This window comes from Microcebus murinus, chromosome 11 (assembly GCF_040939455.1).
Source record: "Microcebus murinus isolate Inina chromosome 11, M.murinus_Inina_mat1.0, whole genome shotgun sequence".
Taxonomy (NCBI): domain Eukaryota; kingdom Metazoa; phylum Chordata; class Mammalia; order Primates; family Cheirogaleidae; genus Microcebus; species Microcebus murinus.
This window is the reverse complement of record NC_134114.1, coordinates 26,236,913-26,264,719: the sequence shown is the minus strand read 5'-3', so window position 1 is coordinate 26,264,719 and position 27,807 is coordinate 26,236,913. Positions and strand designations below refer to the sequence as shown.

The following is a 27,807-nucleotide window of genomic DNA, read 5'->3' as shown; positions in this document are numbered from 1 at the left end:
CCCGCCTCAGCTTTCCAGAGTGCTAGGATTACAGGTGTGAGCCACTGCGCCCGGCCAGCTTTCCACTTTTTATTCTTAATGAAATCCAAAGTCCTTATTGTGGCCTCCAAGGTACTGCAAACTCTGACCTAACCCTAATCACCTCCTAATTTCAATTTCTACCACTCTCTCCTTCTCTCCTTTTCTCCTCTGCTACAGCTGCACTTCCCAGCTATTCCTGAACATGGCCAACTAACTTTGGGCTGGGCACCTGCTGTATCTTCTATTTAGGACATTATTCCACCTAGTTCATGCACTCATTTTATTTTCACTTTATTTACTTCAGACAGGCCTTTCTTGGTTACCTTATCTAAAATAGTCTCTCACTCCATTGCTCAGGATCCCATTACCAATTTTATTTTTTTCTTTATGGCATTTACTTCTATCTGATACTGTATTAGCTATTATTTTTTGTTTGTTATCTATTATCTATCTCCCCAAATAGAAGGTAAGTCTCTGATGAACAGAAGTTTATTCCTCATGTTCACTGTTGCATGCCCAGTGCACACAGGAGGCATGTATTTGGTATTTGCTGAATGAATCATCTCTCTCTTAGCAAGGAGATAAGGAAGAGGTAGGGGAAAGAGCCTCTCTGCCCCTATAGAACTGATAGACAAAACTCTCCAAGAAATCACAGAATTGCATGTTCAAGTCATATATTTCAGTGACTTTACAAACACAGTCATTTATTGGCTTCACCAGTTGATAAAGTCAGGCATTTATTTATTTATGTCCTCGTAAAGTGAAAATAGCACTTCAAGAAATCAAAAGTCTGAAGTTTCAGCCCTGGTTCTAATGTTTATTAATTCTGTTGCTTTGGGGAAAATGACCCTAATCTCAGCTTCCTTTTCTAAGATGTGGACATCTATACCCATCTACCTTATAGTTATTGTAAGGAAAAAAAATTAGTCAGCATCAAAGTGATCTAAATTTTTTTTAAGCTTGTCATTTGTCCACAGATCCAAATTTCTTAAGTGCTATCTAAGTGCAGCCCATGTAAAGAGTGATGTATAGGTACAGGAGTGCCCTGGGTGAGTCTAGGAACTACTCCCTCCTGACTCCTATCTCCTATATAAGTTGATGCTTGACCTGCTCCCTGCTCAAATATACAGATGCAAGCAATGGTAGGAGGGCATTTCCCCTGATGCTCAAAAACATCCATTCATTCTGCATTTTGAGAGTTCACCATGGGCTGACCACAGTAAATACAAATTTCTATTTTGAGGAAGAAGCATAATACCATGAAAAATCAGTTGAATAGGAGTCCAAAGCTTTGAGTTCTGTCCTGGTTCTGGACATTCCGTATTCATCCCCAAACTTCCTGCCCTGGAGACAGTGAGACAACCAACATGGGCTCTAGAGGTCACCCCAGCACTGCTGCTGCTGATGGTGGCATCCCTCTACCATTCAGGGCTGTGAGGCCTGGGCTGGGTTAGATTTATTTTCTTTTTAACAACTTTTTTGGGATATAAATGATATATAAAGAACTGTGTATATTTAATGTTTACAATTTGATGAGTTTAGGGGCTGAGTTAGATTTAAATCCTAAGATCTAGATTTTTGTCATTATCCAAACTGGCAAGGGAATTTTCAAGCCTTAAAAACTTACATTTGTACCCCATGATAGATAGTATTTGTCTGTTTCTAGAAACAATCCTTCTAGCCTGGATTTGTGGGTCCAGACCAGGAAGACTGTCCTTTGCAAAGTTCTCTGGATAATTTACAGAGATAAATTTATAGATATCCATCTAGAGAGACATCATCTACCTCTGAGGTGCCTCTCAGCCCTTTCTAAGCCATCTGCAGCTCTTTTTTCATATGTGTACTTTAAGATCTTTTTTTTTTCCTTAACCAAGAATAGCCAGGACATCAGGGTATGAACTCCTCTGTTGATAAATCATGTTCTGGAGGCAGACTGGTACCTATGTTCAAATAATGAAAGTGGATGTCATGGCTGTCTCAGGTTTCTGGATTTTGAACACTCTTGCTTACCCACTTGCTCTGAAATCCTAGTTCCCAAGTCCTTGACTTGCACTAAGAAGAAATGCATACTCAGACTCTTTGACCTCTGCTGCTACCTCCTGTTTCTGGCCCCTTGGTTTACTTATTATTCCACTGTAACCACAGGCATCTAGCCATATCCTTGCCAGGCCTAAGCCTAGACTTGCCTGCCTGGCTACCCTTGTTCTCAGCTCCTGCCTCACTGTCCTGGCCCTCTTGTTAACCGAGAGGTATCAGGAGAAATTTTTTTTTCTAATTTTTTAAATTAAAGGTAATCAAACATCTACAGGAAGAACCAAACATTAATTCTTAGTTTAAAGCTAGGAGCACAAATACTCCAAACAGGAATGGGCAGTGAACTATGTGTAGAACTGGAAGGTGGGCAGCTCTGTTTTGTCCATCCACTTTCAAAGAAATAGAACATCTTCCTGTGCTTCATGTGCTTCAATCTGTAATTAAAGCAAAGCTTCTCTAATTATGGATGTATTTTTTAATGGAAACAGAAACCTAGTGTTTTGTTTGTTTTACCATTTTTTCCTTAATCAGTTGAGCAATTTTCTTCTGGGATTGAGCTAATTTGTCTTTGGGAAGAAACACACAGTCTATGGCCAACTCCTCATCCTTGGCTTTAGTTTCTTCTTCACTCTCTCCAGACCCACCAGAGGAATACAACGCATCTGTTTGTTGATGTGCTGGGATCTTGGTTTGTTGTGACCTGTGGATACAAGAAGGACATAGAGACAGGATATGACCTTTGCCTATCTAAAGCAAGATAAAAGTGAAGGACACAGCTCTCTCTCTCTCTCTACTTTTCCCTCTCTCCAGGGAAAAGGAACCTGCTTTCTAAAATAAATTTTAAGGAATAAAGCTAGGTGATAAACTCACGTCACTCTCAAAGTACTAAGACAGTAATGTGGTGTTCAAATTAAGCAGATTTGGTAAACCATCCACCTGCATTACAGTTACAGCTCTGTTGCCTACTAACCACATGTCCCTAAGCAAGTTATTAATTTACTTCTCTGTAATATGAGGAGTAAATATGAATATCTACCTGATGAGGTTATGGGATTGAGATAATACTCATAAGTCACATAGCAATTAGTAAGTGCCTGGCATTTAGTAAGTGCTCCTTTAATGTTAGCTATTACTATCATCATTAGCTCCATGACATGGTTTCTTCATCTACAAAATGAGAGTGTTGAACTGGAAGATCTCAAAGAGGCTTTATGTTCTAATATTCTGATTCAAACCAGAAAATAAAATGGATATCATAAAAATAAGGGAAAGAAGACCAACATTTTGAGGCTAGACTTTGCATGTCTTCTTTGACATATCTTAACCAATTCGGTACGGTGCTCACCGGCCACGAAACCTTGCCCACAGCCAGCACTCATAGTCTGCATGGTAGTTTGTGCTGTGCACTGACGATGAATCCGTTTTGCTCTTGTGTGATGAGGAAAGCTTTAAAGCCTGTTTTACTTTACAGGCAGCTTTACTTGTAATGTAAATCAGAATAGGTAACATATACATATATATATATATTTTATTTCGGCATCATATATGTTTTTATTAAGTTATTTTTAAATGTTCACAACTTTATTTTGATAAATGAAAAATTAGAAAAGTCATATCACAGCTGTCAGCTAAAGTCGATGCTGGGCTGTGTGCCTTCATATCACGGCTGTCGGCTAAAGTTGACGCTCGTCTGTGCGTGTTCACCTGTGGCTATCTACTATAGTCGACTCACACAGAAATGGTTAAAAGCTTCAACATGTATTAGCCAACTAACTAAATGGGGGTTCCACCAGGGAGAGGGAGAAAATCCAATACTGTGTCAAGTGCAGTTTCAGAGAGAAATATCCTTTCTTTAGAGAGACAAAATTGTGTCTTCCAGGGGAAGAGAAACCTGAAACCTTCAGATAAGTTTGCAATGGTAAACCAAACACTGAAACAGCCATTAAGATGTCAAAATAAACATTGTTACATTAGCAATAAACATTGTGAGAAAGAGCTAAATTGAAAATCTCTGTTATACTCACACAGTCTAGAAGATCTCTGACTTTAATGCTGAACATAATTAATTGCAAATGAGTAATTGGAATAGTGAAGATCAAAAGAGTTAATCTCATGCAACAAAAGAGATAACCATATTCTAACATCACCAATAAGACAAAAAATTGTCCAGAAGAAATAGAATTCTGAGATCTTAGGAGCAAGAATAGAAATTTTAATTGATTATAAGTATGTCTCCCAAAGGAATCATCCTTGTACACACAGTATCTTTTAAAAGTTCAGCCACTGCTTATTTTTTAAAATAAAAATGTACCTTTCTTTTCCACTGATTACTTAAATAGTGAATGTTCACTGTTTAAAACAAAAAAAAATCAGAAAAGCATGAAAAGAAAATAAATGTCAGGTGTACTCTTTTACACTAGGTTTGAAAAATGACATACTAAAATCCATCCAGTCCTGTTCTCACTAACCTAACAAGAGAAATGCAGACAAACTAAGACATGTAGATAGGAGAGCAACTTTCTTCAGGATCAGGTGCAGGAAGGATTGCCTTCTGCCCAAAGAAAGGATGCTGTCAGTAAACACACTAACTCAATGGAAAAGCCAGGGAAGGCTGGAGATGTGATCGGAAGACAGGTGATAAACTTGCCTCTTCTCTGCCTGGTGAATTCCATACTCTTCCTCCAAAACACAACTCAGATGTCACCTCTGCTGGAAGTCTCTCACTGGGGAGCAAGAAAGACACCCTCCAAAGGGCTTGCAAAAATTTCCCCCAAACTGCTACTACAGTGTGAATCACATTACTGTCTGATTTTTTGTTTGTTCCTTTGTTTTGTTTCCGAGTCTTCTTTGCCTTTTGGCAAATAAATTCCAGTAGGGCAGAAGCTGAGCCTCATTTGTTTCTGAAACTCTGATACCTGGTCCACAGTAAAAACAAATGGTGGCTTGTAAAATGATAAACAATTGAATAAAAAAATAAACCTTTACAATGTTTGAAAAATACTGAGGAGAAAGGAAATCTGTGGCAAGCGAACTTAAGAAAACTAATGAAGGAAAATTTAGTCTCTCAACAGAAATTTTTGATATGCTGCCTATTTCACAGACCTAGACCAGAAGTTAAATCTATTGGGGGTCACCAAAGAGACTGCTAATTATGGATATTAAAAATTATAATCCCTAAATATTTTAAAGTAAGCCTTGAAGGAAATTAAGCTAAGAACAAAGGAAATAAGCTCCAATAGCAGGGACCTCAAAAGAATGAGAAACATTGAGGTCTTGACAAGGATCTGAGAATGTAAAGCCCAGAACTAGCTTTGAACATCATTGTAATAAAAGATAAGAAGGATGGCTAGAGAATGCGGACCAGTCAGATACCTCAAAGGATAGTCAAAATAAAAAGAATAGGCAAGTTGAACGAAGAGTCTGCCTTCCTAGGCTTATAACTTATTCCAAATGTTGCCATCATAAATATGAATTCTGATAAGTAATATTCAATATGAATTATCTGATTATTTCCAAGATATTCTACTGTGAACTCTATACTTTTTGAACTCTAGTTTTTATAGTTATATAACCCTTAACCTCAGGATATTTTATGAAGTAGTACAGAATTATGCTATCCAATATGGCAATATCCATATTGCCACATGTGGCTATCAAGCACAAGAAATTGTGGCTAGTCTGAATTGAGATGTGTTGTAAATGTAAACTATATGGTGGATTTCAAAGACTTAGTATAAAAAAATAATTTAAAAATATTTCATTAATAATTTTATATAATAATATTTTGGATATATTGAGATAAATAAAATATAGTATTAAAATTAAATTCTTATGTCTCATTTTGTTTTTAATATGGCTACCAGAAAATTTAAAATTATATGTGTGACTCACACTATATTTCTATTCAAGGGCACTGGTCTAGAGCAATGGTTCTCAGTCCTGGCAATGGAGATATTTTTGCTTGTCACAACTGGGGCAGGGCTATTGGCATCTAGTGGGTAAAGGCCAGAGATGCCACTAAACATCCTACAATCCCTATGACAGCCCTCCACAACAAAGAGTTAGCCAACCCAAAATGTCAATGGTATAGAGGTTAAGAAACTCTGGTATACAGAATGGTTAAAGAATGGACTCTGGAGTCAGAATACCCAATTTGAATATCACTTACTAGCTGTATGACTTTGGGCAAATTGTCTGACCTCTCTTTGATTCATATTCACCTATAAAATGCTGTAGTAACAGTATCTCCCTCACAGGGCTTTTGGGAAAATTAAATCAGTTAATATGTGTAATATGCTTAGAACCATGCCTGGCAAATAATATGTGCTCAATAAGTATAAGCTATTATGATGTAAAAAGTTTTATTTAGTCATTGCCTCTTTTTTTTTTTTTTGGTAGAGACAGGTCTTGCTATGTTGCCCAGATTGGTCTTGAACTCTTGGCCTTAAGTGATCCTCCCGCCTGGACCTCTAAAGTGCTGGGATTCAGGTGTGAGCCACCCTGCCTAGCTGCTTTATTTCATAAAACTTAAATTGTTCATTAACTTAGTTATAGTTAATTCTCTATGACTTTACTAATTTTGTTCTATCTCTATTTTTAAAAACTTAAACATTTTCTTAAGCTAGGAAAAAATTATTTCCCACTTGTATAGGTTGTACATACAATAGACATTATAGCAGAATCATTATTAAAACACATCACAGAAGCTCAGCCTTCTCTTCTGTATAATGTGTGTGCAAAGCTTCTCACCCAGGTTTGCCTGAAGCAAGAGGGCCCAGCCTTTCAAGCCAGTAAGTATAAGGTCAGAGTTCTGTGGTACTTACAGATGGAAGCAGAAGTCCCAGTCGATGTCATTGCTAACAGATGGGATACGAATGGGGTTGGCTTGCATCTTCTTCCTACTAAGAATCATATGTGAGGTCAGCTTTGGGAGAAAAGGCTTAGTTTATTCTGTTTTCCCTCTCTTGGATGCTATTGACATTAAACTGAAACTGCTCAAATATATAACCTATCCTAAATCCACAAATGGACTACGCACATTCATGTGTGGAGATCCCTGGAAAGCAGAAATTAAAGACATTTGTCAAATTAAATGTCTAAGTTAAATTTCTTTCCCCTGATTTCTATTCCATGTTACTCCTCCCTAGACTTATTTACCTTTCAAAACCAGCACATTTACATCTCCGGAATCATCAAAACTACGGTCAACTAAACTCAACTCAGATACTGTTTTTGTAGGTCTGAGGGAAAGATGGATCTAAACACAGCAACCAGCTCTCAGTAATAAATGAAGTGCAGCCAGTGTATTGGTTTATTTTCCTCCTTATCCCTGGGGCCATTTCACTATTTAATAGGTGGTTCTAGTAAAGGAGCTAAAACTCATGTCTATTTTGGTTGCTGCTACCAGCTGATGGAAGAAATGGTTTGGACCTCATAACGAAAAATGTGATTTATAATTACAATATTTGTAATTCAACTCTCAAGGCTATCACCTGTCGCTTAAATCAAATCCAAATCGAATGCAATTACTTACCCACCTACAGAATGTCACTCATTCCCACCCAGCCCTGAGTAGCCTTCTCTGACCCAGGATCTAGAACATATACTATCCGAAAATCAGAAGAGAAGATTCACTGATTTCTCCGTCTAATCTCTACTTTCAAAACTATGGCCAGAGTAAGGAGTTCTGACATCCCAACCCCCTGAACCCTGTTCCTATGAGATTCCACACAGCCCTGAACACCAAACTTTGGCCCTCTCTCAAGTACAAGGCGCTTCCTCCTTTTCTGCAGTTGTTGCGTGGTAACCTGGTAAACCCTGAGGCCACATGCCGAGCTCCGCGCGGAGCTTCCCGAGGCGACCTCCCCGCGGCCATACACCCGCCGCCGCCAAGGTTCCGGCCGGCTCTGCCAGCAAGGGCAGCGGCGGGGCGGGCCCGGGCGGCCTACCTGGCAAGGGCTGAGAAGCCACGCCCCGGAAGCAGCCTTCCCGGCTTCCTCGCGCGGCGTCTGCGTCCTGGCCCTAGCCGACCTCGGTCCCGGCACCAAACCGTGCCTCGCTAAAGCTAGACGGCCTGAGAGCTCAGCATTTAGCGTTCGGGGCCCAGGTTCCAGCCCGAGAGACAATACGGTTGCCATGGGAACGGAACGCCGCGGGTTCGCTGGGAGGACCCGTAGCCATGGCGACAAGGGCGGGGAATCCAGACCTGAGGGCCGGCGGTGGTTCCCACCTCACCCTCCGCTTTCTGGTCCCCGCGTGGCTGATGCGGGCGAACTCGGGCTCGTGCCCAAACCTGGCTCTGCTGCACTGAGTCGTCCACTAATGATGTATCTCAGAGGACCTTCCTTGTCGGAGGTGAAGACGCAGGAAGAGACGATAAATCCCGTGGAAGGAAGGAAGGAAGGGAGTTGCGGGTTCCGCGACCCTACTGGTTTAAAGCTGCCACGTGCGCGGGCCGTATCAGCTGCAGCCCAGGCCACCAACCCCCACCCCCACACTTTCCGGCCAGCACCCAACAGCCCCGCAGGTCCTCGGGAGTTCTGGTTCCCTGGACCCCAGAGGAAAGGCGCAGATAGAGCTGTTGACGGTGCTGGCACCGTCGTGTTTCCTCTCCCTGTAAGATTGGAGCTAGGCATGGTTAGGAAAGCGGATTGCAGAGAGTGGATAGGGTAAGAAATGGACTACTAGATCTGCTAATGCTTAGCAGTTCAGAGAATATTTTCGAGGTGGGAGTACATTTGGCACATGGCCCTAAATTATACACCCATACATTCTTATACCCCTTCATTGGCTGGAAATACTGTGGTTAGAAATAAAAACAAAATCCTAACCCCCCAACTCCTGAATAGTCTCCCCTCTTAAACCAAGGGGACTGAGTTCCTGATCTTATGGGAGGTCAGGCAAACTTCTTCCCTCTTTTGTGATTTAGACACAACTGACCAGCATTAATTAATGTTGAAATAGATCTCATAAGACAAATGGACTATGTGGCAAGATACCAAATTAAAAACAAGACCTAAGGCCATGCCAAGGAGGAGTTAAGTCATCACCCTATGCTTAAAGAATAAATTATGTTTGGGCGAACTAAAAGAATTTTGAAGACTCTTAAAGTTCCAAACCTCTGTGATACTTTTTCTTCCATTGCCATCTAAACCCTTTCCTCCAAATGCAAACTTTGGTTGTAATATATGTGTTTTTAGGTGTGTTCATTAATACGAGAAAGGAATGCCACTCATCTGGATAGTGCTTTTACAACATTCATTCACATTCCCTCCCTTGATTTTGAAGTAGAAGAAGCAAATATTGCTATTGCAGAAATCTCATAAAGCAAGCATGTGTAAAGGGTACTCCTACACTCTCACAACCGTAAATCAAATATGATTATCTCCAAACTATTCCAACCCCAGGAACTGTGAAATTTAATAAAAAGGAAATGCAAATAAACTCTCTCTTGGAACACATTGTATGGCCTCTCAAGACAGGGTTGATACCTTATTTCTGAGCTCCAATAATATCCTGTCTACAATCTCATCATGACTCTCACCATGCTGTATTGGCGAGTTTCTGTTCATTTGTGTTTCTCATGCTCTCCATACATCTATCCATCCACACAGACAAAAATATCTATTGAATACCTACTATGCATTCATACAGATAACGTTCTAAGCTTTAAGGAAGCAAAGGTGAACAAACAGAGAAAGATTTTGCTCTCCTGGAATTTATATTCTACTAGGTAAAGAAGAACATAGAACTGCTAGCAAACAATATGGAACTCTGCAAGTTAGAAAAAGGCACATAGCTTAGGAAATAGGCAGCAGTGCTGTGTGAATTCAGAAAAAGTCTCTTCCTCCAGCCAGACTCAGGTCCCTGAAGAGTACAGCTTTGGGAACAGAGTGGGCTGGATTTCAGGACTCACTCTCTCCAGGTGAGCCACCTTACAAGGAAGTGATAAATGATATGTGGAAAAATAAAGCCAGGTATGAGCTCAAGTGATGTAGTCATGTGGGGAGGAGTGTGCTATCTTACACAGTATAGTTAAGGAAGGCCTCTCTGACGAGATGGCATTGAGCAGAGACCTCAAGGAAATGAGGGAGCAAATCATACAAATATCTAGAACATCCTAAGATGTTAACAGCAAATGCAAAGGCACTGAGGTAGGAGCAAGCTTAACAGGGTCAAGGAATAGCAAAAGGGCAATAAGAATCAGGAGGAGAGAGGAGACTGGTCAGTTAAGGTACAGGCCATCAAGTTATAGAGGGCCTTATAGCCAATCTGTCCATCTGACTACCGCTAGGTGACAGGCCCTGTTTGATTAGCTATGAGCTCCTTCTGAGCACGAGCTGTTATTACCATTGAGCCTTTGGCATGAGTGCCTGGCACATCATCACTGTTCAATAACATTTAATAAATGATGAATCATCTTTGGGTACTCAGTGAGAATCTTAGTGAGAGGTTCTACCCTCCCTGTATCAGTTTCCTATTGTAACAACACACCACAAATTTATTATTATATAATTCTGGAGGTCAGAAGTCTGAAATGGGTATCACTGGGTTAAAGACAATATGTGTGCAAGGGTGGTACCTTTTGAGAACTCTAAGGGAAAATCTGTTTTCTTACCTTTTCCGGCTTCTAGAGCTGGCCTGCATTTCTTGATTTGTGACCTCTTTTTCCATCTTCAAGGGCCCCCTCTTGTTACACTGGGCCCACCTAGATAATCCAGAATAATCTTATTGTGAGGTCAGCTGATTGGCAACCTTAATTTTAACTGCAATCCTATTTCCTCCATTCTCTTGTCATGTAATTATCCACAGGTTAGATTCACATCTACTATACACAGGGTCTGGGGATTAGGACATGGATGCCTTTGGGAAGACTTATTCTGCCCATCAGAGTGTGTTTAACATGACTTAAACGCGTGGTTTTAAACACACACAGGTGACATATAGGAGCTCTTACTACCTATCTCTTCTCCTGGCTGTTAGATGCTTACAACATTTGACTGTGTCCTGCTGCTTTCTCTCCCCTACACACCCTCATTTTATAATCTGGCACATCCAGTCGTGGTTCTTGAATATGCTGGTTCTTCCCATTTTAGGGCCTGGTTTGTAATAAATATGCAGGAATATCTCATTTCTTCCCTCCTACTCAACTCCACCTTTTGAGGCTTTACTCTCAAGGGAAGCCTTTCCATCTGCTGGAACTCATACCTTGTTCCCTCAGCCGGCTCCTATGGCCTACTTATGGTGACCGTCAGAGTTGAGCTCATTTTTTTGTTTCTCAAATATGCCACATTGCTCCATAAGGCCTGACGGGCCTCAGCCCTGAACCGGTGAACAGAGATTGCTACTCTTGTGAATGCCCTTTTTTCCTTGGTATGTTGCCTTTTCCCGTTCTTTGTCTTGCAGTCTGCCTTTTAACTTTGCTCAAAAAAACATCAGCGGCCCCCACCCCACCCATCTTTGCTGGATGGTGTTCCTGCTGCTGTCAGCACCCAACATTCCACAATTATACCACGTTGCAAAAGGTTGTGCTTCAATATGTGCTGGGATCATTTTCCCCACACAATATATCATGTGTTTATCTTAAGATGGGTGGGTTTAATTATTGAAGGCTTTGGAGTGTCTTAACAAAGTTTATGTAAGGAAAACAAATTGATGACTCTTAGTCAACCAATGTAACAGTCCATTCTTTCTAATTCAATGTGATGATACGTACAATATTCTACTCTTTTTTTCTCTGTACCATATCATGATGAAAGCTCATGTGAAAACAGGCAATTTGAAAATTATCCAAAGAATCCTCACATATGTGAGTAATCACATTTATACGTAGGACAGTCATTGCATCATTTTTGTAGCTATAAAATATTAGAAATGGATAAAATGTCTATCAATAAGGAACTACTAAAATATAGCACAATCATACTGTGAAATATTATTCAGCAGTTAAAAAGAACGAGATGTGTGTGCTAACAGATCAATCTCCAAGATATGTAAAGTGGAAAGTAAAATACATACCTACATGTATATATAGAATGTCTTAGGTCACCCAAGATACTTAATAGCTGTTGTTTCTGGGTAGGTGAACTAGTGATTGGGAGTAAGAGAGAGATTTATTTTTTGTTTCTTTCACTTGTCCTACAGTTATAGCCTGATATTCTAATAACTAAGATATGAGGGTTTCCTTTCATACCCTGATTTTGGTTTATGAGGTATTTCTTTCATCTAAGAAGGCTGGTTTGGGTTTATCCAGGGCAGAGCTCAGGGTGAACTGAAGGGCTGAGAAATAAAAATGAGGTGAGACTTTGTGTTGAGATAGTGTAGACAACTTGCACCGGTTAAGCATAACTCAGGATATAGTAATAAAAATCATCAAATGAAATGCTATTAAACTGATCTTCAGGAGCCACATAGATATGCTTATAAATACACCAAAATACTGGAGATGCAAAATGAAACAAGTTTATTTTTCTGCAATAACTTCTGTAAATTACAAAGACAAAATACTAAACTACAGCATATAAGTTTTCAATATTTAACCAGAGTACTTGTAATAAATATGCATCCTGAAACAAGATCAAAGGCTACACTTTTTCAGGCATCCTACAAAATGTCTCAAGTTTTATACTCTGCAGCATTTCTGTGCGGTGGCCAGAGGGGGATTATTTTGTATTTTCTTAAGTGCTGTGACAAAAAGTCCTTTCACATTTCTTTGGAGCATTTTTGAAATTGCTTAACTACAATTAAACAACTTAAGTAACACCAAGCTTTAAAGCCATTTTTACTTTGCTGTCGTTGGTCCTTATCCAATACAGATTAACATAACATCCAGTACAGCCAAGCACCCCCTGAGCCCAAACAGCCTTGCAGTATGTGGGCCCTATCAAAGCAGGCCCTACATTTTTAGTTAAATACTTTGGAGAATTCTATATACTGTTTATCTCCCTCAACAAGATCAATGCCATAAGGGAAGATGCAAACAAGGTAGGAACATTTTTAACCTGAAAATAAAGCGAACACAAATATTTCTCCCCAAGACCTATGTACCACATTACCATATTGACGTTAGTTTCAAAGTCAAAAAATTTATTGGTACTAATAGTCCTTTCAGAGATCATTTATGGGTGCTGGTAGTCAGGACATTAAAAAATATTCAACGGGTAGAAAGAAGATTTACTATATTCAGAAATGCACTACAGTTTTGAAGACACAATGGCAGAAAGTCCTAGGGGTATTGGTGGCAGCTCATATCAAGTCTGGAATACCTAACTACTTTTTGCTATAGTTGAAAACTTCGAGGAAAAAGTTATATTTTTAAAAAGTCTTAAGCATGGTTACCTAAAAAATATTTTGTTAATATAATCTAATGTAATTTTACTTATTTAGGGGTTTAGATATGAAAACATCTTTAAGAGCCAATAAAAATATTATAGAGAAAAAAACAGTTTAAAAAAATTGAGGTTAGGAACTACGAGGCATTTCTTTTGGCTGTAAACATACAGTTTACTGTCCCTTGTTGAAACACAAATTGGATTTCCTGAGTTTCACGGATAACAGCAGGAGCCAAGTTTGCATAGAAAATTTGCAATATGTCAACGATTTAATTAAAAAAGCTTCTAAGGACAATTTGCTTTTGTTTTTAAACTTCATGTTTTAGTTAACAGTGCTCATCAAAGTATGAGGTTGATAAGCAGGGTGATGAGATATATAAGGCAGATGAGGGAAAAAGATGGAATTGGAGTTTTTAAATCCACAGGATACCATGATAAAGGGTCTTAAGCATGTGCTTCATAACTAATGCCATACTAATTTGGTTAGAAAGTAAATCATGTTTTTGGGATTGGAAGCCAAAGGCAAAAAGAGCTCTCCCATGCTGACTGGCACAGCGCGAGGGCAGGAATGGAAACAGCATTCACTGTGTGGAGACTTCAGCATGTCACTCAGTGGTGATGGAGTCACTCAACTCAGCTGGTCAGGTACCGAGAAGGGTGCCCACCTGCCACATCAGGACCAGACCTTTGGATGTGGCTGATCCCAGCCCTAGAGCCTGAAGGGTTGACAGGAACTTTCACCTCTGCTGGTTTGAAGTGTAAGCAGTTCTGAGGAGGGCAGTCTTCTCCTGGGACGAGTCCTCAGAAAACTTTGGAAAGGGAAGAAGCTATGCTAGGCCACAGTGCATACCACAAATGAGAACAACGGCAGTGGTTGCCAACAACTCTGGATCTAACACAAGATGGACGACAAGGGGGCAGTGTCCTGCCAAGGAATCCACTTTACTTCTTTTGAGACTGGTTTTTACACATGGTAAGGATTTGCTTCAGTACTTTCTGAACATCTTCATCCATCTGGCCCTAAGAAATTTGAACAAAAGAGACCCGTAAGAACCTTAATGAAGTCATGGCACTTTCTCTGCTGAGGAATGAGATGGCTGGTTGGCAGGAAGCCCTTGGCTTACTCCCCCATCTTTCAGAAGAACATCAGCCCTATCACGTCCCACATTTCTGTGAGGAACTGACTCACTGTGAGGGCCCTGCCCCTATCCACCTGGAGGATAAGACCCCAGGCATCTACCAAAACCCTCAGCCAAGGCTATGTGGGGTCTCAGTTGCAAATGTGAGCCAGAACCCCAACAATTGCCAAGGTAAGGCAGTGCTGACAGCTCTGAGAACATCAGCATGCCTGGAAAGGAAAAGCAGGGTCCTCCTGATAGCCAAGAGCAGCCACATTGCCCTTCATTTCTCCATGAATGGTGAGCCTGCTCTCAGTCAACAAAGCACAAAGCTCTGGACACAAAAGCCAAAGCAAAACAAAAGGCATTTTCAGGCTTTCCAGTAAAAAGGATTCTCCTCTAATTTTTGTTTGTTCTACTAGTTTAATGAGTTTTGGCAACATCTGCTGCTACATTTTCTTAGGATGTCCAGAATCTTCAAGGGGCATTATCATACCTGCACAGCATACAGAAGATGCATTCTGTAAACTGATACCACCTCCTGGTGTTGTTTCTTGCATTCCTAGGAAGAGAAAATTTGAATTATTAACAAGCTTGGGAGATCTTTAAAGAAAAAAACAAAAAACTAAAAAATTGTAATCAAATGCTACCCAAGTGATACCCTCTACTATATGCTAGCATACGAAGCTTGTAAAATTACTCTGGGCTCATTGGCTTGTGTATTTCTAAATACTTGTCAGTATTCTTAGAGAAAAAACATCTACCTACTTTGATATACCAATCATCTTGGTATATCAAATCTAGAAGAAAAGTCATGTAAAAATGAGTCCTTATAATCCCAAGTTTATTTTAAAAATATATGCGCATGTACTTAGGCAAATACAGACATATTCAGTTAAAGTAAATACTGCAAGGAAATGTATCAAATGCAAAAAGTGATTATCTCAGAGTTGTTGAATTATGGGCAATTTCAATGTATGGGAACTTTTTAGAGTTTTCTGTATTTTTTCAACTTTTGTATAATGACCAAATATGTATTAATTTAATTTTAAAAGTATAGTCCCTTAAGGGAATTATGGATTACTCACTATATGGCCAGTGTTATATCATTCCCAGGGAGCTCAATTTTATTTAGCTATCAGGGTACAGAGAAGGCAAACAAGGGGGTGGCCAAAATGAATCACAAATGGTTCTTCAGTATAGCTGTTGATACTTTTATTTCTCCTTGTTGAACTATTCTCCAATCCTCTCAGTGACTGTTTCAAAGATCTTTTTTCTTTTCTTTTCTTTTTTTATCTTTTTGAGACAGGGTCTCACTCTGTTGCCCAGGCTGGAGTGCAGTGGGTGGCATCATCATAGCTCACTGCAGCTTCAAACTCCTGGGTTCAAGCGGTCCTTCAGACCTTCCAAGTAGCTGGGACTATAGGCAAGTGCTACCACACCTGGCTAATTTCTCTACTTCTTGTAGAGATAGGCTCTCGCTGCTGCCCAGGTTGGTCACAAACTCCTGGCCTCAAGCTATTTCAAGGATCTTAGTTCTGAAAGGCATGAGCCTTTCCTCCTACTTCATTGTGAAAATTGAGACTATAAATTTTAAAAATCTACAAAAGTCCATCAATACCCATTGTCCTTTCCTTCCTCTCAGTGTTAGAATATGAGTATCTTTCTGATTAAATGACATCCTTTGAAACCTCAGTCCTTTGAAGTTCATGCCATAAGAAGGTACACTTGGTCCCTCTATTTGTGTTGTTCCCTCCCTGCCTTTCAGTTACCCCCCCTTGATTATTTATGACTTTATCTTCTGATAACTGTCTTCTTTTCCATCCCTGCTTCTCTCATCACTTGGTTGTCTTTAATATCTGCATGCGTGACCCACTTAACACCTGGGCCTCTCCACTCCTTGACCTCAGCTTTGATGACTTGTTCCTCTTCTTTTCAGCCATGGTCACAGCCCTACCCCTCTCATTACTGCCTCTGAAATCTCCACTGATAGCATCCCACCCTCTGACCACCATCTCCTATCTTTCCAGCAAACCTGATTTAGGCTTCCCCTGCCCCCTGCTGTAATTCTTCAGCCCCACCAGTTATCCATCTACTCACTCACTTCTCTAGCAGCCAGCCCACTGCAGTCCAGATTCTACCCCCATTCCACTGGAGTGGCTCTCCCCAAGGTTACCAAGGGCCAGCCAGTGCCACATCTCAGCCCTTGCTAAGTAAGGAAGAGTTCTCACTCATCCCTTCTAGACTCAGCATAAGCATCACCTCCTGTAGGGAGCTTTTAATGACTCATCAGATTGGGCAGAAACATTTCCTGTAGATGCCCACAGTATTCGGGGCAGGGACTATGTCCTACTTTTATACCAGGGGCACCATGTACAATACTGATATGTACTAGGAACTCAAAAAACACATACTGAATAAGAATTACTATATAAACCATTAGCCCTTTATCTACAAGTATGTAATAGTCATTTTATCAGGAGAAGAATGACCTATAGAACACAGCAAGGAGCATCTTCTTTTTCCCCGATTCCACCACTACTAGAGCTGTTAACTCCAAAAAGTCAGTATTGTACTTTGTGGCAGCCAAAGTAAGCACTGTAGACACCTGAATTCACTAGTGTTCAGTCTATACTGAAGAAATCATCAAATCCATGTTGTTTGTATATGGAAGCCACAGATTGTCCAGGACTGCCTAACCCTCAACTTCACGTGGAAAATATAATGTACCTATGATAGCTAAAACCTTAACAGATCTCGTGGGAGGCCAAATAATGGCTCTCAGAAGATGTCCACATCCTAATGCCCAGAACGACTGAATGCTACATTATATGACAAAAGGGATCTTGTAGAGGTAATTAAGGATTTTGAGATGGAGAGAGAGATTATTGTGGATTATCTAGGTGGGCTTTTTGATGAATTCACAAGGGTCCTTATGAGAGGGAGGCCTGAAAGCCAAAGGCAGAAAAAGGAGACAGGAAGACAGATGCAGCAGGTGAAGTGATGTGATCTGAAGGAGGAGGAAGGGGCCATGAGCCAGGGGAACCCAGGCAGCCTCTGGAAGCTGGCAAAGGCAAGGAAATGGATTCTCCCCTAGAACCTGGCGAAGGAACCAGCCCTGCCCATGCCTGGAGGTTAGTCAGGTGAACCTGATTTCGAGCTTCTGATCTTCAGATCATAAAATAACAAATTCATGTTGTTTTAAACCAAGTTTGTGGTGATCTGTTACATCAGGAAACTAATTCAGCTATGAAAGGGTTTTCCTGGGTGAAATATGCAGAGGGACCAAGAAGCAGCTTCAAACATGTAGATCCTGGCCCCTAGTAAGAAAAGGCTCTAGCCACTCCCAGAGGTGGGGAACGCCTGTTGCAGACAAAGGAGAAGGGGTGGAAAGTCAGTGGACGAGCGCATAAGCAATCCCTCTCTTCTTAGCTACACGTCTAAGCCACCTCCCTGCACAGACTGACTGGGAATTCCACCAGCGGTTCCCTCTTTTGCCCTCACTGAAAAAGTGTCCAGTCAATTGCTCACTGAAGTACAACATTCCTTTGGCTGGGAATCTTTTTGCTCACACCAGCTCGCCCTGACAGCTGAGCTGTATGTGACCTGCCTCGCCCTCCACCCCAAACCAGGCAGCGGAAAACGCGCCCACTCACGGCCAGCTGGTGCTGGAGCTGCTTGACCTGCTGCTGCAGCGCTTCCAGCTGCTGACTCTGTCTTTTGGACGAGCTTGTTGAGTAGGAGAGCTGCGAGAGGCTGTTCAGGGCCTCCTTCAATTTGATGACTTCCTTCGACATCTCATTTATCTAGCAACAAAGGAAAACTATATCAATAGGCAGTAATCTGTACGGAAGCAAAATGTTAGATATTTCTAAGCCTTGAACATAGTCATCTCTTTTGGCCTCTGGGACTTGACACTTTGGAATAATTCTTTCATTTCTAAAAGAAAACTCATAAAATGAAACAGGTAACAAAATCAGGCAAACCAACAAAGCCCTCCCATTATGTTCTAACAAAGGCCCCTGAATTACAAATTGTGTTTTGGTGCCTGAGGGAAACTAAAGCTGTGATGTTGATTTCCTTCTTTTACTCTTAAAAGGAGTGCAGTTGAAAAAATTAATCAGAAATAGGATTTCAGGCATTCTTCATTTGCAGACGGCTATGTCTTGTCCAACATTGCTGACATGGGCAATCAGGAATGAGTCTTAGGAAGCCTGGTATCTCTGGACACCTAGCTTAGAAGTGAACACAACCCCACACCTCATCCTACCACTCCCTAACTCCTCATCCCCTTACAGGCTTTTCACACTCTTTTTGAAACATTCATTACAAAAGAATAGCACTCTAATCAATGCCATTCAGAACCTCTGACACAGGAAACCATCCAGAACTTTCCTTTGCTTCCCTCCTTCCTCCAGCCACATCCAGCACCATCTCCATCTCCAATTGCCTGCCCCTACATTCCACCCCCCCTCCTATATATCTTTGAGAACAGGGGCCAGGAAGGGTAGTCTTTATACTGAATTGAGAGACGTGAGGAAACTCTTGGAGTTTAGGGAAGCAGGATTAAGCTTTGGAGTCTGAGTTTCCATACAGTAGAGGAATCTGTTCTGGATTCAGTTGAAGTTTGAGTGGGACCACAAACACTTTTCAGTTTGCAGATTCACTGCTGATCCCTGACGCTGGCAGCAGAGCTTCTCTAAAATGACTTTTAAAGGACAAGTGTGTGAAAATGCTTTAGTGTAAGGAGAAGTGGCAGAAGACCAATTTTTTAAAAATATAAATATCCAATAAATTCTTATTAATGTGACTGTGGGGACAAATATGGTCACAAGCAGAGCCTCTGAGTATTCACAACAGGTTAGCGCCAACAAATACTATAAATGTTTAATACAGAAAAGGTCCAAGGGCTGAGGACTTATTGCTACAAACCCAACAGTAATAGAATTTCACCAACCTTTTTATCTTTATCCTCCTCCAGTTTAGAAGAGCTCTCAGAATATCTTTTCATTTCTGCAAGTTCATCCTGAGCTTGCTGGAATTTTTGCAGAAGTTCATTTACTTCTTGCTCTTTGGATTTCAAGAGAGTCTGAATACTTTCCTTTTCTCTTTTTACTTGTGAGACCTCACTTCGAATCTGGGCAACCTCTGAATGGACCTTTTCTTTCTCTTTCACGGAATCCTTTAACTTCGACGCCAACACACTCACTTCATTCTCTAAGGATGCCTGGAGCTTTTCATAGGAAGCCCTGGGTACCATCGCATCTGTCATAGCAGCTTTCTCTTCTAGGAGTTGTGTTTCCAGCTTTGCCACTTCTACTTCCTTGCTTGCAAGGTGCTCTTTAAGGCTGCTTATTTTTTGTTCCATCTCTTTTGCAGTAGTTCGCAGTGTGGTTATCACTTGCAAATGTTCTGTGATAGAGACAGAGTTCTCTTTCTGTGCATCTACCAGTTGTTTCAGCTGGGTCAATTCATTCAACACTTTTGAATACTGAGACTTCATTTCAGACAGTGCGTCTTCTGCTTTAGCCCTGGACACGTTTGTCACTTGCATCAATTTTTCATGCTCTGCCTTATGGATGTATTCGGTTGTTACATCCTCTAAAGATTTCCTCTTCCTGTAATCTTCCAGCTCAGCCTGGGCTTCCTTGTACAGCTGTGATAGCTCACTCACCTGTTTATTGAGTTCATCTATCATCCTATTCATGGCTTCTTTCATGTCCTCAGCTTCATCACTGGCTTCCTGTGTCACCTGACTATTTAGTGTGTCTTTTAATTTTATGATTTCTTCTTGGGCTTCTTGGTATTTCTCAAACAAAAATGCTTTCTCCTTATTCATATTCTCAATAACAGAGCAGTATGAACTTTTCATTTCCTCATATTCCTCTGCAGGTGGCTTAATCACTGTATCTTTCTCCCTCTCTGTAAGTTTTTCCTCTAACTTTCTCACTTTCTCTTTATTTCTTTCACTTTCTTCTAATGCCTTCTGCAGATCCTGCTTTAGCACGTCTATTTCCTCCTCAGAGACCCTCAGCTCATGGAGATGTGAGTAACTATCCACGCTCTCAGGCGAGACGAGACCCAGTTTCATCTGCTTCTGTACACTCAGGACTTCTTTCATGGCCTCCTCATACTTGCTCTGGGTTTCCTTAAGTTTCTGGCTGAGGTCAGAGCCGTTCTCTGACATCTCTGTGTTGTTTAAGCATACCAGTTCCGTCCTTCGGGACTGGAGTTCAGCCTGTAGCTGTTTTCTTTCTGCTTCAGAACTCTCTAATCTCTTCTGCAAGTCTTGCAAAATCTCTTGTAGTTGCTGAATTCTGATGTCGCTGTCAACAGTGGATTTATCTATGGAATGTGTTAAGACAGATGGAGATGATTTGGCATCTGGGGGAGAGGTTTCACCAGGTTTGCCCAGGGATGGGGCCAAGTTGGTTTGGGTGGAATGGTAAGAGTCAAAGCTTAAGTCTGCTTCTGCCTCCTTGGGTGACTTGGCCTAGGAAAAAAAGCAAGGATTAAATGGCACCAAAGGTGTGGCTAAGTGAACAGGCAACTGGAGTGAGAGCAACAAATCCAAAAGTGTGGGAGAAACAGGATGACCATTTTGCATGTGTAACTGTCGTGTCATAAAAAAACACATGTCCTGGGACATGAGAGTCAGACTAATGATACAAAACTTACTCTGTACGCTATTAGGACAGATGATGTGTCACTTTCAAAACACCAGAATTTTTTTGTCTGTAAAACCTCTGATTCAGATTTTTCTTTTGTTTCTAATACCATTCTACTTGCCAATAGGTGCAATGAGCATATTATAGATATTTCTTATCAAGTTCTAAAATATGCCACATGACCAACTTTACTAAATGAATAGCTAATATTTTATATATATAATTTAAAATATAATATTTTGGTGTATATATAAAATTTTATACATACATAAAACTGTCATATAATTATATATATTTATATGTAAATTTTATTAAGATAGTGTTTATATATTTTATTTATACATCTACATTTTATAAAAATATATATAACTGTCATAGCATATGTATCATATGTATATCAATTATATACAATTTGCCAATTTATAAAAATAGGGTTAATGAATAACACTTTCAAGAAACAAATGATTTGAAACTATAATATGCTTAAAGATAACTACATTTAATTAAACAATAAGAAACTAATGTAGGTATTTAGAACAAAATACAATCTGACTACTCCTGAAATAACAATAGCTTGACTCTACTGAATAGTCTATGGTAGCAATTTATTTACCTACTTGTAATTTATCTTGTAATTCCTTATTGTGTAAGGTAAGGGAAGCAACTTTTGCTTGCAATAGGGCAAGAAGATCTTGTTGGTCAGCTTCAGAACTTATATCCAATAAGCTATCAGCACCTTGGAAAAGAGAAAGGCAATTTAAAATAATATATATAAAAAAATTAAGCTGTTATTTCCCTAACCCCTAACAAACTCAAATTCTAGCCTAATCCAGTTCTTCTTCCTGGTCCTGGCCACAGAACCCCTCCCCCGCAGCTGGACAAACTGTAATTTTCAGGTACTAGGGTTTCCTTACTGTGGTATTCCTAGCACAATACTGATACATGTGTATATATGTTGATTCTGAAAACCGATGAATTTGGTCATACTTTTTCCATTCACTTAAGTGTCACATCTCGGTTGCTTCTGGTTCCTCCTCGTGCCTCATAAGTCCCAATTCTATGAATCCTTTCAGAAATATCCCTAGAATCTGGTTCTTATCCCCACCACCGTTACCCTAGTTTAGACTTTTTCACCTTACTTGGAAACTGCAAACAGCTTCCTGACAAATCTCTGCCTCTCTCCTCTCCCCAGTAAAAATGTAGCCTGCACGACAATGTCAGACTAAAATTCCCAAAACATACTTTCACTAGGTCATTCCTTTGTTTTAAGTGCTTCAATTGTTCTTCCTCTAAAAATAATCTCTAAATTCCTTTATCTGCATTCAAGCCTCTATGATCTGTGCCCAATCTACTTTGTCAGGTTTATGACTCACTACTTCTTTCCTGATTTCCATTTCCCTCAGATTCATGGTTACCACCATACTCTCTAGATTCTCAATACATGGCTGATTCTTTCATTTTTCAACAAGACTGCTCTTGCAGTATCTCTCTGCCTAGAGAATTCTTGGGCATCCTTCAAGACCCATGCCAAAGTTTGCCTCCACCTGAAGGCATTCACTAAGGTGTGAAATGATCTTCACTTCTCTGAATCCTATAGTAAAGTTGATAAACTTCAACTTTTTGACATCCTACTGGTTATCATGTTAAATTGCATCTAAAGCAATGCTACTCAAAGTGTTCATTAACATAAAGAACTTCGTCCACAATGTAATGCAATGTACTGCTTCCTTCATCCAGAAAGTCTTCCTATGGAAAAAATGTCAGCTGGACAAAACAGGGTGTTTAGCTGTGACATAGCTGGGTGAATTTCTGGTAGAAACTCCTTCATTACATGCAATAGGTTACAGATCACACTGTAAATAGCACTGATCTAAACCTCTTACGTTATGCTTTTTATTTTCTCACAGCCATTGAATGCAGAGATGAAAACTTTAATCTTAATTTGGAAGAATGCAAAATGGTATTTCTTTGTAGAAATGCTTGCTTCTGATAATAAGGCACTGTTCTGATGCCTGATGCCTAAGCCACAGCTTTCTGAGTCCCACTCACGTGAAGTCTGGTTAGTGTGGAATGAACCAGGGAATTGGGAACATGACAGCAATTCAAAGCAATAGAATTTACTTTCAAGATACAATGGAATGTTTTAAGAGTATCTAATGTAACACTTGTTCAGTTACATTAACATTGATCTCTACCAGGAATTAGAAAATTTAACATTTCTAAATTCTGCAAATTAAAGTCTCCAAACACATATGAACGCACAATAGACTAAGAAACTGAATCCTGGACCAAAAAGGGTCCTTTGAAATCATCTCTTCTATGTGTAAAATTGATTCTGAAGATACCATACTATGTTCTTAGAAGGTAAACTCTTAGGAGGTACTCTTCACAGATAGAATGAATTAAACCCTATCTTGGTGAAGACAGTATGATTGCATATGATTTCATTAACACTCTGCCTTTTGCATATGTCTACTTAAAATCCAAAGTAGAAAAGATTAGGACAGCTGTGAAGGTACATGGTTGGTTCTCCCTTCATGAAGTAACTAGCTGCTCAGCTGCAACAAGTACAGTTAGCGGACAGCCTGAAGCCTATGGACCTCATCTCAAAATAATGTTTTTGAATGCATCAAATATACAGGCTATAGTAATTTAAGAGCTTATTTTGTAACACACCAAATATCAAGATATAGCAGCAGGTCTAATACGTGCCATAATTTTCAGGAAAGATATTTTAAACAATATTTCAAGATATCTGCAATAGTAGTAAGGTGACAGGAATTCTCTTGGTGACAAAGTCACTGGTCTGCTAATACCACTGGCATTTATTGGCTATACTCATAATTGAAGGAAATGCTAACAGTTAGTCAGGGACAAATGAAAACAGAGGTGTATTTTTTTTATGTCTAAACTCAGAGACTCTTTAAAAGCCAATTCAAAGCCCCCTGCAGCACAGAAAGAGTCTGCCAGTGCGTTACTGGCAGCCCCGTGCTGGCGTGCTGGTTCTCGACCACCCTATACAGAGTCCCCTGGCTTGGCCTTTGCATTGCTAAATAAATATGAAGTAAACTTTGGTCGAAGGAACAAAAACAGATGCTTCCTTATCTTACCTGTAGTACTATCGCTTAGTCTGTCCTTGTTTTCTCGAATAGAACTGATCTCGGCCTGTTCAAACACAAAAAGTGACTTAAAAGAATATTCCTAAATGTACAAAAGATTCAAGCAGATTTTCCTCCTTGAGTTTACACAGAGTAGAGTCAGTGTTAACCTACTAGAAAAACAGCTAGAAGGTCTCAAGGAAGTAAGATAATTTAGATATAAGTGAATAAAAGTGACAATTATCTACTAAAGTATAATTTCTAAAACATTAGAACCTGCCAGGGGGTATAGTCTCAAAATATTTTTCAGAAATTTCATTTAATGAGTACAAATATATTTAAAACTATGTCATAGCTAATTTACTGGGCTATATCATAAAACCTGAGATGGCAAATACTATTTTCATAATGAAGTCAAATAGAAGTTCTATCTATCTGTGTTATACATTGATTAAAATATTTTTTTTTTATTTTGGCATATTATGGGTGATTAAAATATTTTAAAGCAGATTTTTTTAACTTTATAATTTTATAAATTATCTGATATTAATGTTATTATTAATCTTTCTAAGAGAAATGGTAATAAACATGATCTGACAGGGAAGATAAAGGTAACTTTATATGTGAATAAAAATTCATATGGTCTTAGATTGGCAATTGATTCCTGAAAGATTTCCTCTAATCCTTTGTCCCTGAATATCTGTCTGTTAATATATTGCAAAAATACTTGGAACTTCAAAGCCATATTCTCATTTCAAAACATTACAGTGACTTGCCAGAAATTACTATGTTTCATCTAGATGAGCCACAGACAATGATAATAGGTAGAATTTTTCAGCAAAGGAACCTTTGTAAAAGCTCAAATGCTAAAAATAAAAGTGGCTTATTTTTGGAAGTATTCTTATCTTTACACAAAGCAGTCCTTTTACCTTTGTAAAAAATGTACTTATTTTTATGTTTTCAACCACAGAAGGTATAATAAATAACATTCATTTAAAGTTTACAACCTTAGGAGAGTTTTTTTCTTTTTTAGAGAAAGGAACTCACTCTGTTGCCTAAGCTGGAGAGCAGTAGTATGATCATAGCTCATTACAACCTCAAAACCCTGGGCTCAAGAGATCCTTCGGCGTCGGCCTACTGAGTAGCTGGGACTATAGGTATGTACCACCTCACTGAGCTAATTATTCATTTTTTTGTAGAGACAGAGTCTTGTAAACCAGCCTTACCAGGCTGGTTTCAAACTCCTGGCCTCAAGCAATCTTCCCACCTTGGCCTCCCAAAAAGCTGGCATTGTAATGGTATGAGCCATCATGCCTGGCCTTGAGGAGGTTTTGACAGATGCATATCCATGGAACCACCACTAAACAAGCTACAGAAAATTTCCATTACTCCTACAGTTTTCTCATGCCTCATCACAACCAATCTTGTCTACTCTATTCCCAGACAACCATGACTCCTTATTGCATTTTGTGGAATTTCTATAAAAGGAATGTCATATAGTACAAATTTTTGTGACTGGCTTCTTTCACCCAGAATGATGATTTTTCAGATTTACCTATGATGTAGCTTATATTGCAGTTCATTCCTTTTTATTGCTTAGTAATATATTCCATTATATGAATATATCTCATTATCTTTATTCACTTGTTGATAGACATTTGGATTATTTCCAATTTGGGGATGTTGTAAATAAAACTGCTTATAAACATCTGTGCATAAGATTTTGTGTAGACATATATTTTCATTTCTCTTGGGTAAATACCTTTGAGTGGATGGCTGGATCATATATTAGGTGTATGTTGACTTTGTAAAGAAACTTCCAGTTTTCCACAGTAGTGGTAGCATTTTACGTTCCCATCAACAGAATATGAAAGTTCTATTTCTTCCACATCCTAACACTTGGTATTTTTAGTGTTTTTAAATTTCGGTCATTGTAAACAGGTGTCACTTTTTACTTTGTTTTTTGTTTGTTCCGAAATGACAGTTTTTTATACTCTACTCCTAAAAATCACTATTTGTGATGTTGTTCTTTGGAATGTATTGATTCCTTTGAGCCACAGCCATATTAGAAGATATTAGTGCACTATTTCTAAAAGCATAACTTCTTTACCTTGTCTTACATGGGTATTAAGTATTAAGTGAAGGAAATGACAGATTGATAGAATCTTTTTCGGATCAACATGCATCCAAATTAAAAGAAAACATCTTTAGTAATTCTTAAATTAGGGAAAGTAAATACACAATTATACCAGGCATCCTCAAACTATGGCCCGTGGGCCACATGCAGGTGTTTTTGCCCATTTGTTTTTTTACTTCAAAATAAGATATGTGCAGTGTGCATAAGAATTTGTTCATAGTTTTTCTTTCTTTTTTTTTTTTGGTGAGACAAAGTCTCGCTTTGTTGCCCAGGCTAGAGTGCTGTGGCATCAGCCTCGCTCACAGCCACCTCAATCTCCTGGGCTCAAGCAATCCTGCTGCCTCAGCCTCCCAAGTAGCTGGGACTACAGGCATGCGCCACCATGCCCGGCTAATTTTTTATATATATATATATGTATATATATATATATATATATATATATATATATATATATATATATATATATATATATTAGTTGGCCAATTAATTTCTTTCTATTTATAGTAGAGATGGGGTCTCACTCTTGCTCAGGCTGGTTTCGAACTCCTGACCTTGAGCAATCCGCCGACCTCAGCCTCTCAGAGTGCTAGGATTACAGGGGTGAGCCACCACGCCCGGCCCATAGTTTTTTTTAAACTATAGTCCAGCCCTCCAACAGTCTGAGGGACAGTGAACTAGCTCCCTGTTTAAAAAGTTTGAGGACCCCTGAATTATACAACTGAAATTTCATTTTAACACATTTACTTTCTCCCAAGTACAATTTCCCAGTAATTGTTAGGTAAACAAATATTGAATGGAAATATCCTCCCACTTCTTTAAAATACTTTCCAACCACAAATTTACAGAATCAAATGGAATAAGATCTAATGGATTTTTAAAAATAAATATATGTATTACTTTTATAGTCAGGAAAATGTTTAATTAAAAATATACAATTACTTTCCAGTAAGAAATTATGAATAACAAAAGTTTCTATCTCTTTGGTTGGTATTATATCAACTCAATTTGATATAAACACTGGTTATCAGCCCAGCGCAATGGTGCACACCTGTAATCCTAGCTCCCTGGGAGGCTGAGGAAGGAGGATCGCTTGAGGCCAGGAGTTTGAAACCAGCTGGAGCAATAGCAAGACCCAGTCTCTAACAAAAAATTAAAAATGAGCCAGATGTGGTGGCACATGCCTGTAGTCCCAGCTACTTGGGAGGCTGAGGCAGGAGAACCACTTGAGCCCAGGAGTTTGAGGCTGCAGTGGGCTATGATGACACCACTGCACTCCAGCCCAGACAACAGAGCAAGACTCTGACTCCAAAAAAATAATAATAATAAAAAAAGACTGGTTATCAAATAAGTTCCAATCTCTGTCTCTTTTAAAAAATTTCTAACACACTTTTTATTTGGAAC

The 27,807-nt window shown here is 39.4% G+C and overlaps 2 protein-coding genes across 9 annotated transcripts in view; both read right to left on the bottom strand.

Annotated features, from left to right (window-relative positions):
* The window catches only part of TTC23L (tetratricopeptide repeat domain 23 like), a 58,504-nt gene extending 46,063 nt beyond the window's left edge, over positions 1 to 12,441 (bottom strand). For 2 of the 6 annotated variants that reach the window (XM_012758123.3, XM_076007962.1), the window contains exons 1-3: positions 7,863 to 7,990; positions 6,879 to 6,956; positions 2,569 to 2,755 (exon numbers count right to left, since the gene is read on the bottom strand). In XM_012758123.3, the coding sequence (XP_012613577.1) occupies positions 2,569 to 2,755; positions 6,879 to 6,956; positions 7,863 to 7,930 (333 nt within the window). In that variant the 5' untranslated portion in view covers positions 7,931 to 7,990. The other 4 variants (XM_012758124.3, XM_012758127.3, XM_012758126.3 and 1 more) reach the window with 4 other exon arrangements.
* Positions 12,442 to 12,500: 59 nt separating this feature from the next.
* The window catches only part of RAI14 (retinoic acid induced 14), a 135,432-nt gene continuing 120,125 nt past the window's right edge, over positions 12,501 to 27,807 (bottom strand). For all 3 annotated transcript variants that reach the window (XM_012758118.2, XM_012758122.2, XM_012758117.3), the window contains 6 exons: positions 24,282 to 24,336; positions 21,789 to 21,907; positions 19,461 to 20,996; positions 18,160 to 18,309; positions 15,000 to 15,065; positions 12,501 to 14,405 (listed from right to left, as the gene is read on the bottom strand). In XM_012758118.2, coding sequence (XP_012613572.2) covers positions 14,328 to 14,405; positions 15,000 to 15,065; positions 18,160 to 18,309; positions 19,461 to 20,996; positions 21,789 to 21,907; positions 24,282 to 24,336 — 2,004 coding nt within the window. In that variant the 3' untranslated portion in view covers positions 12,501 to 14,327. The remainder of the gene's footprint in view (positions 14,406 to 14,999; positions 15,066 to 18,159; positions 18,310 to 19,460; positions 20,997 to 21,788; positions 21,908 to 24,281; positions 24,337 to 27,807) is intronic.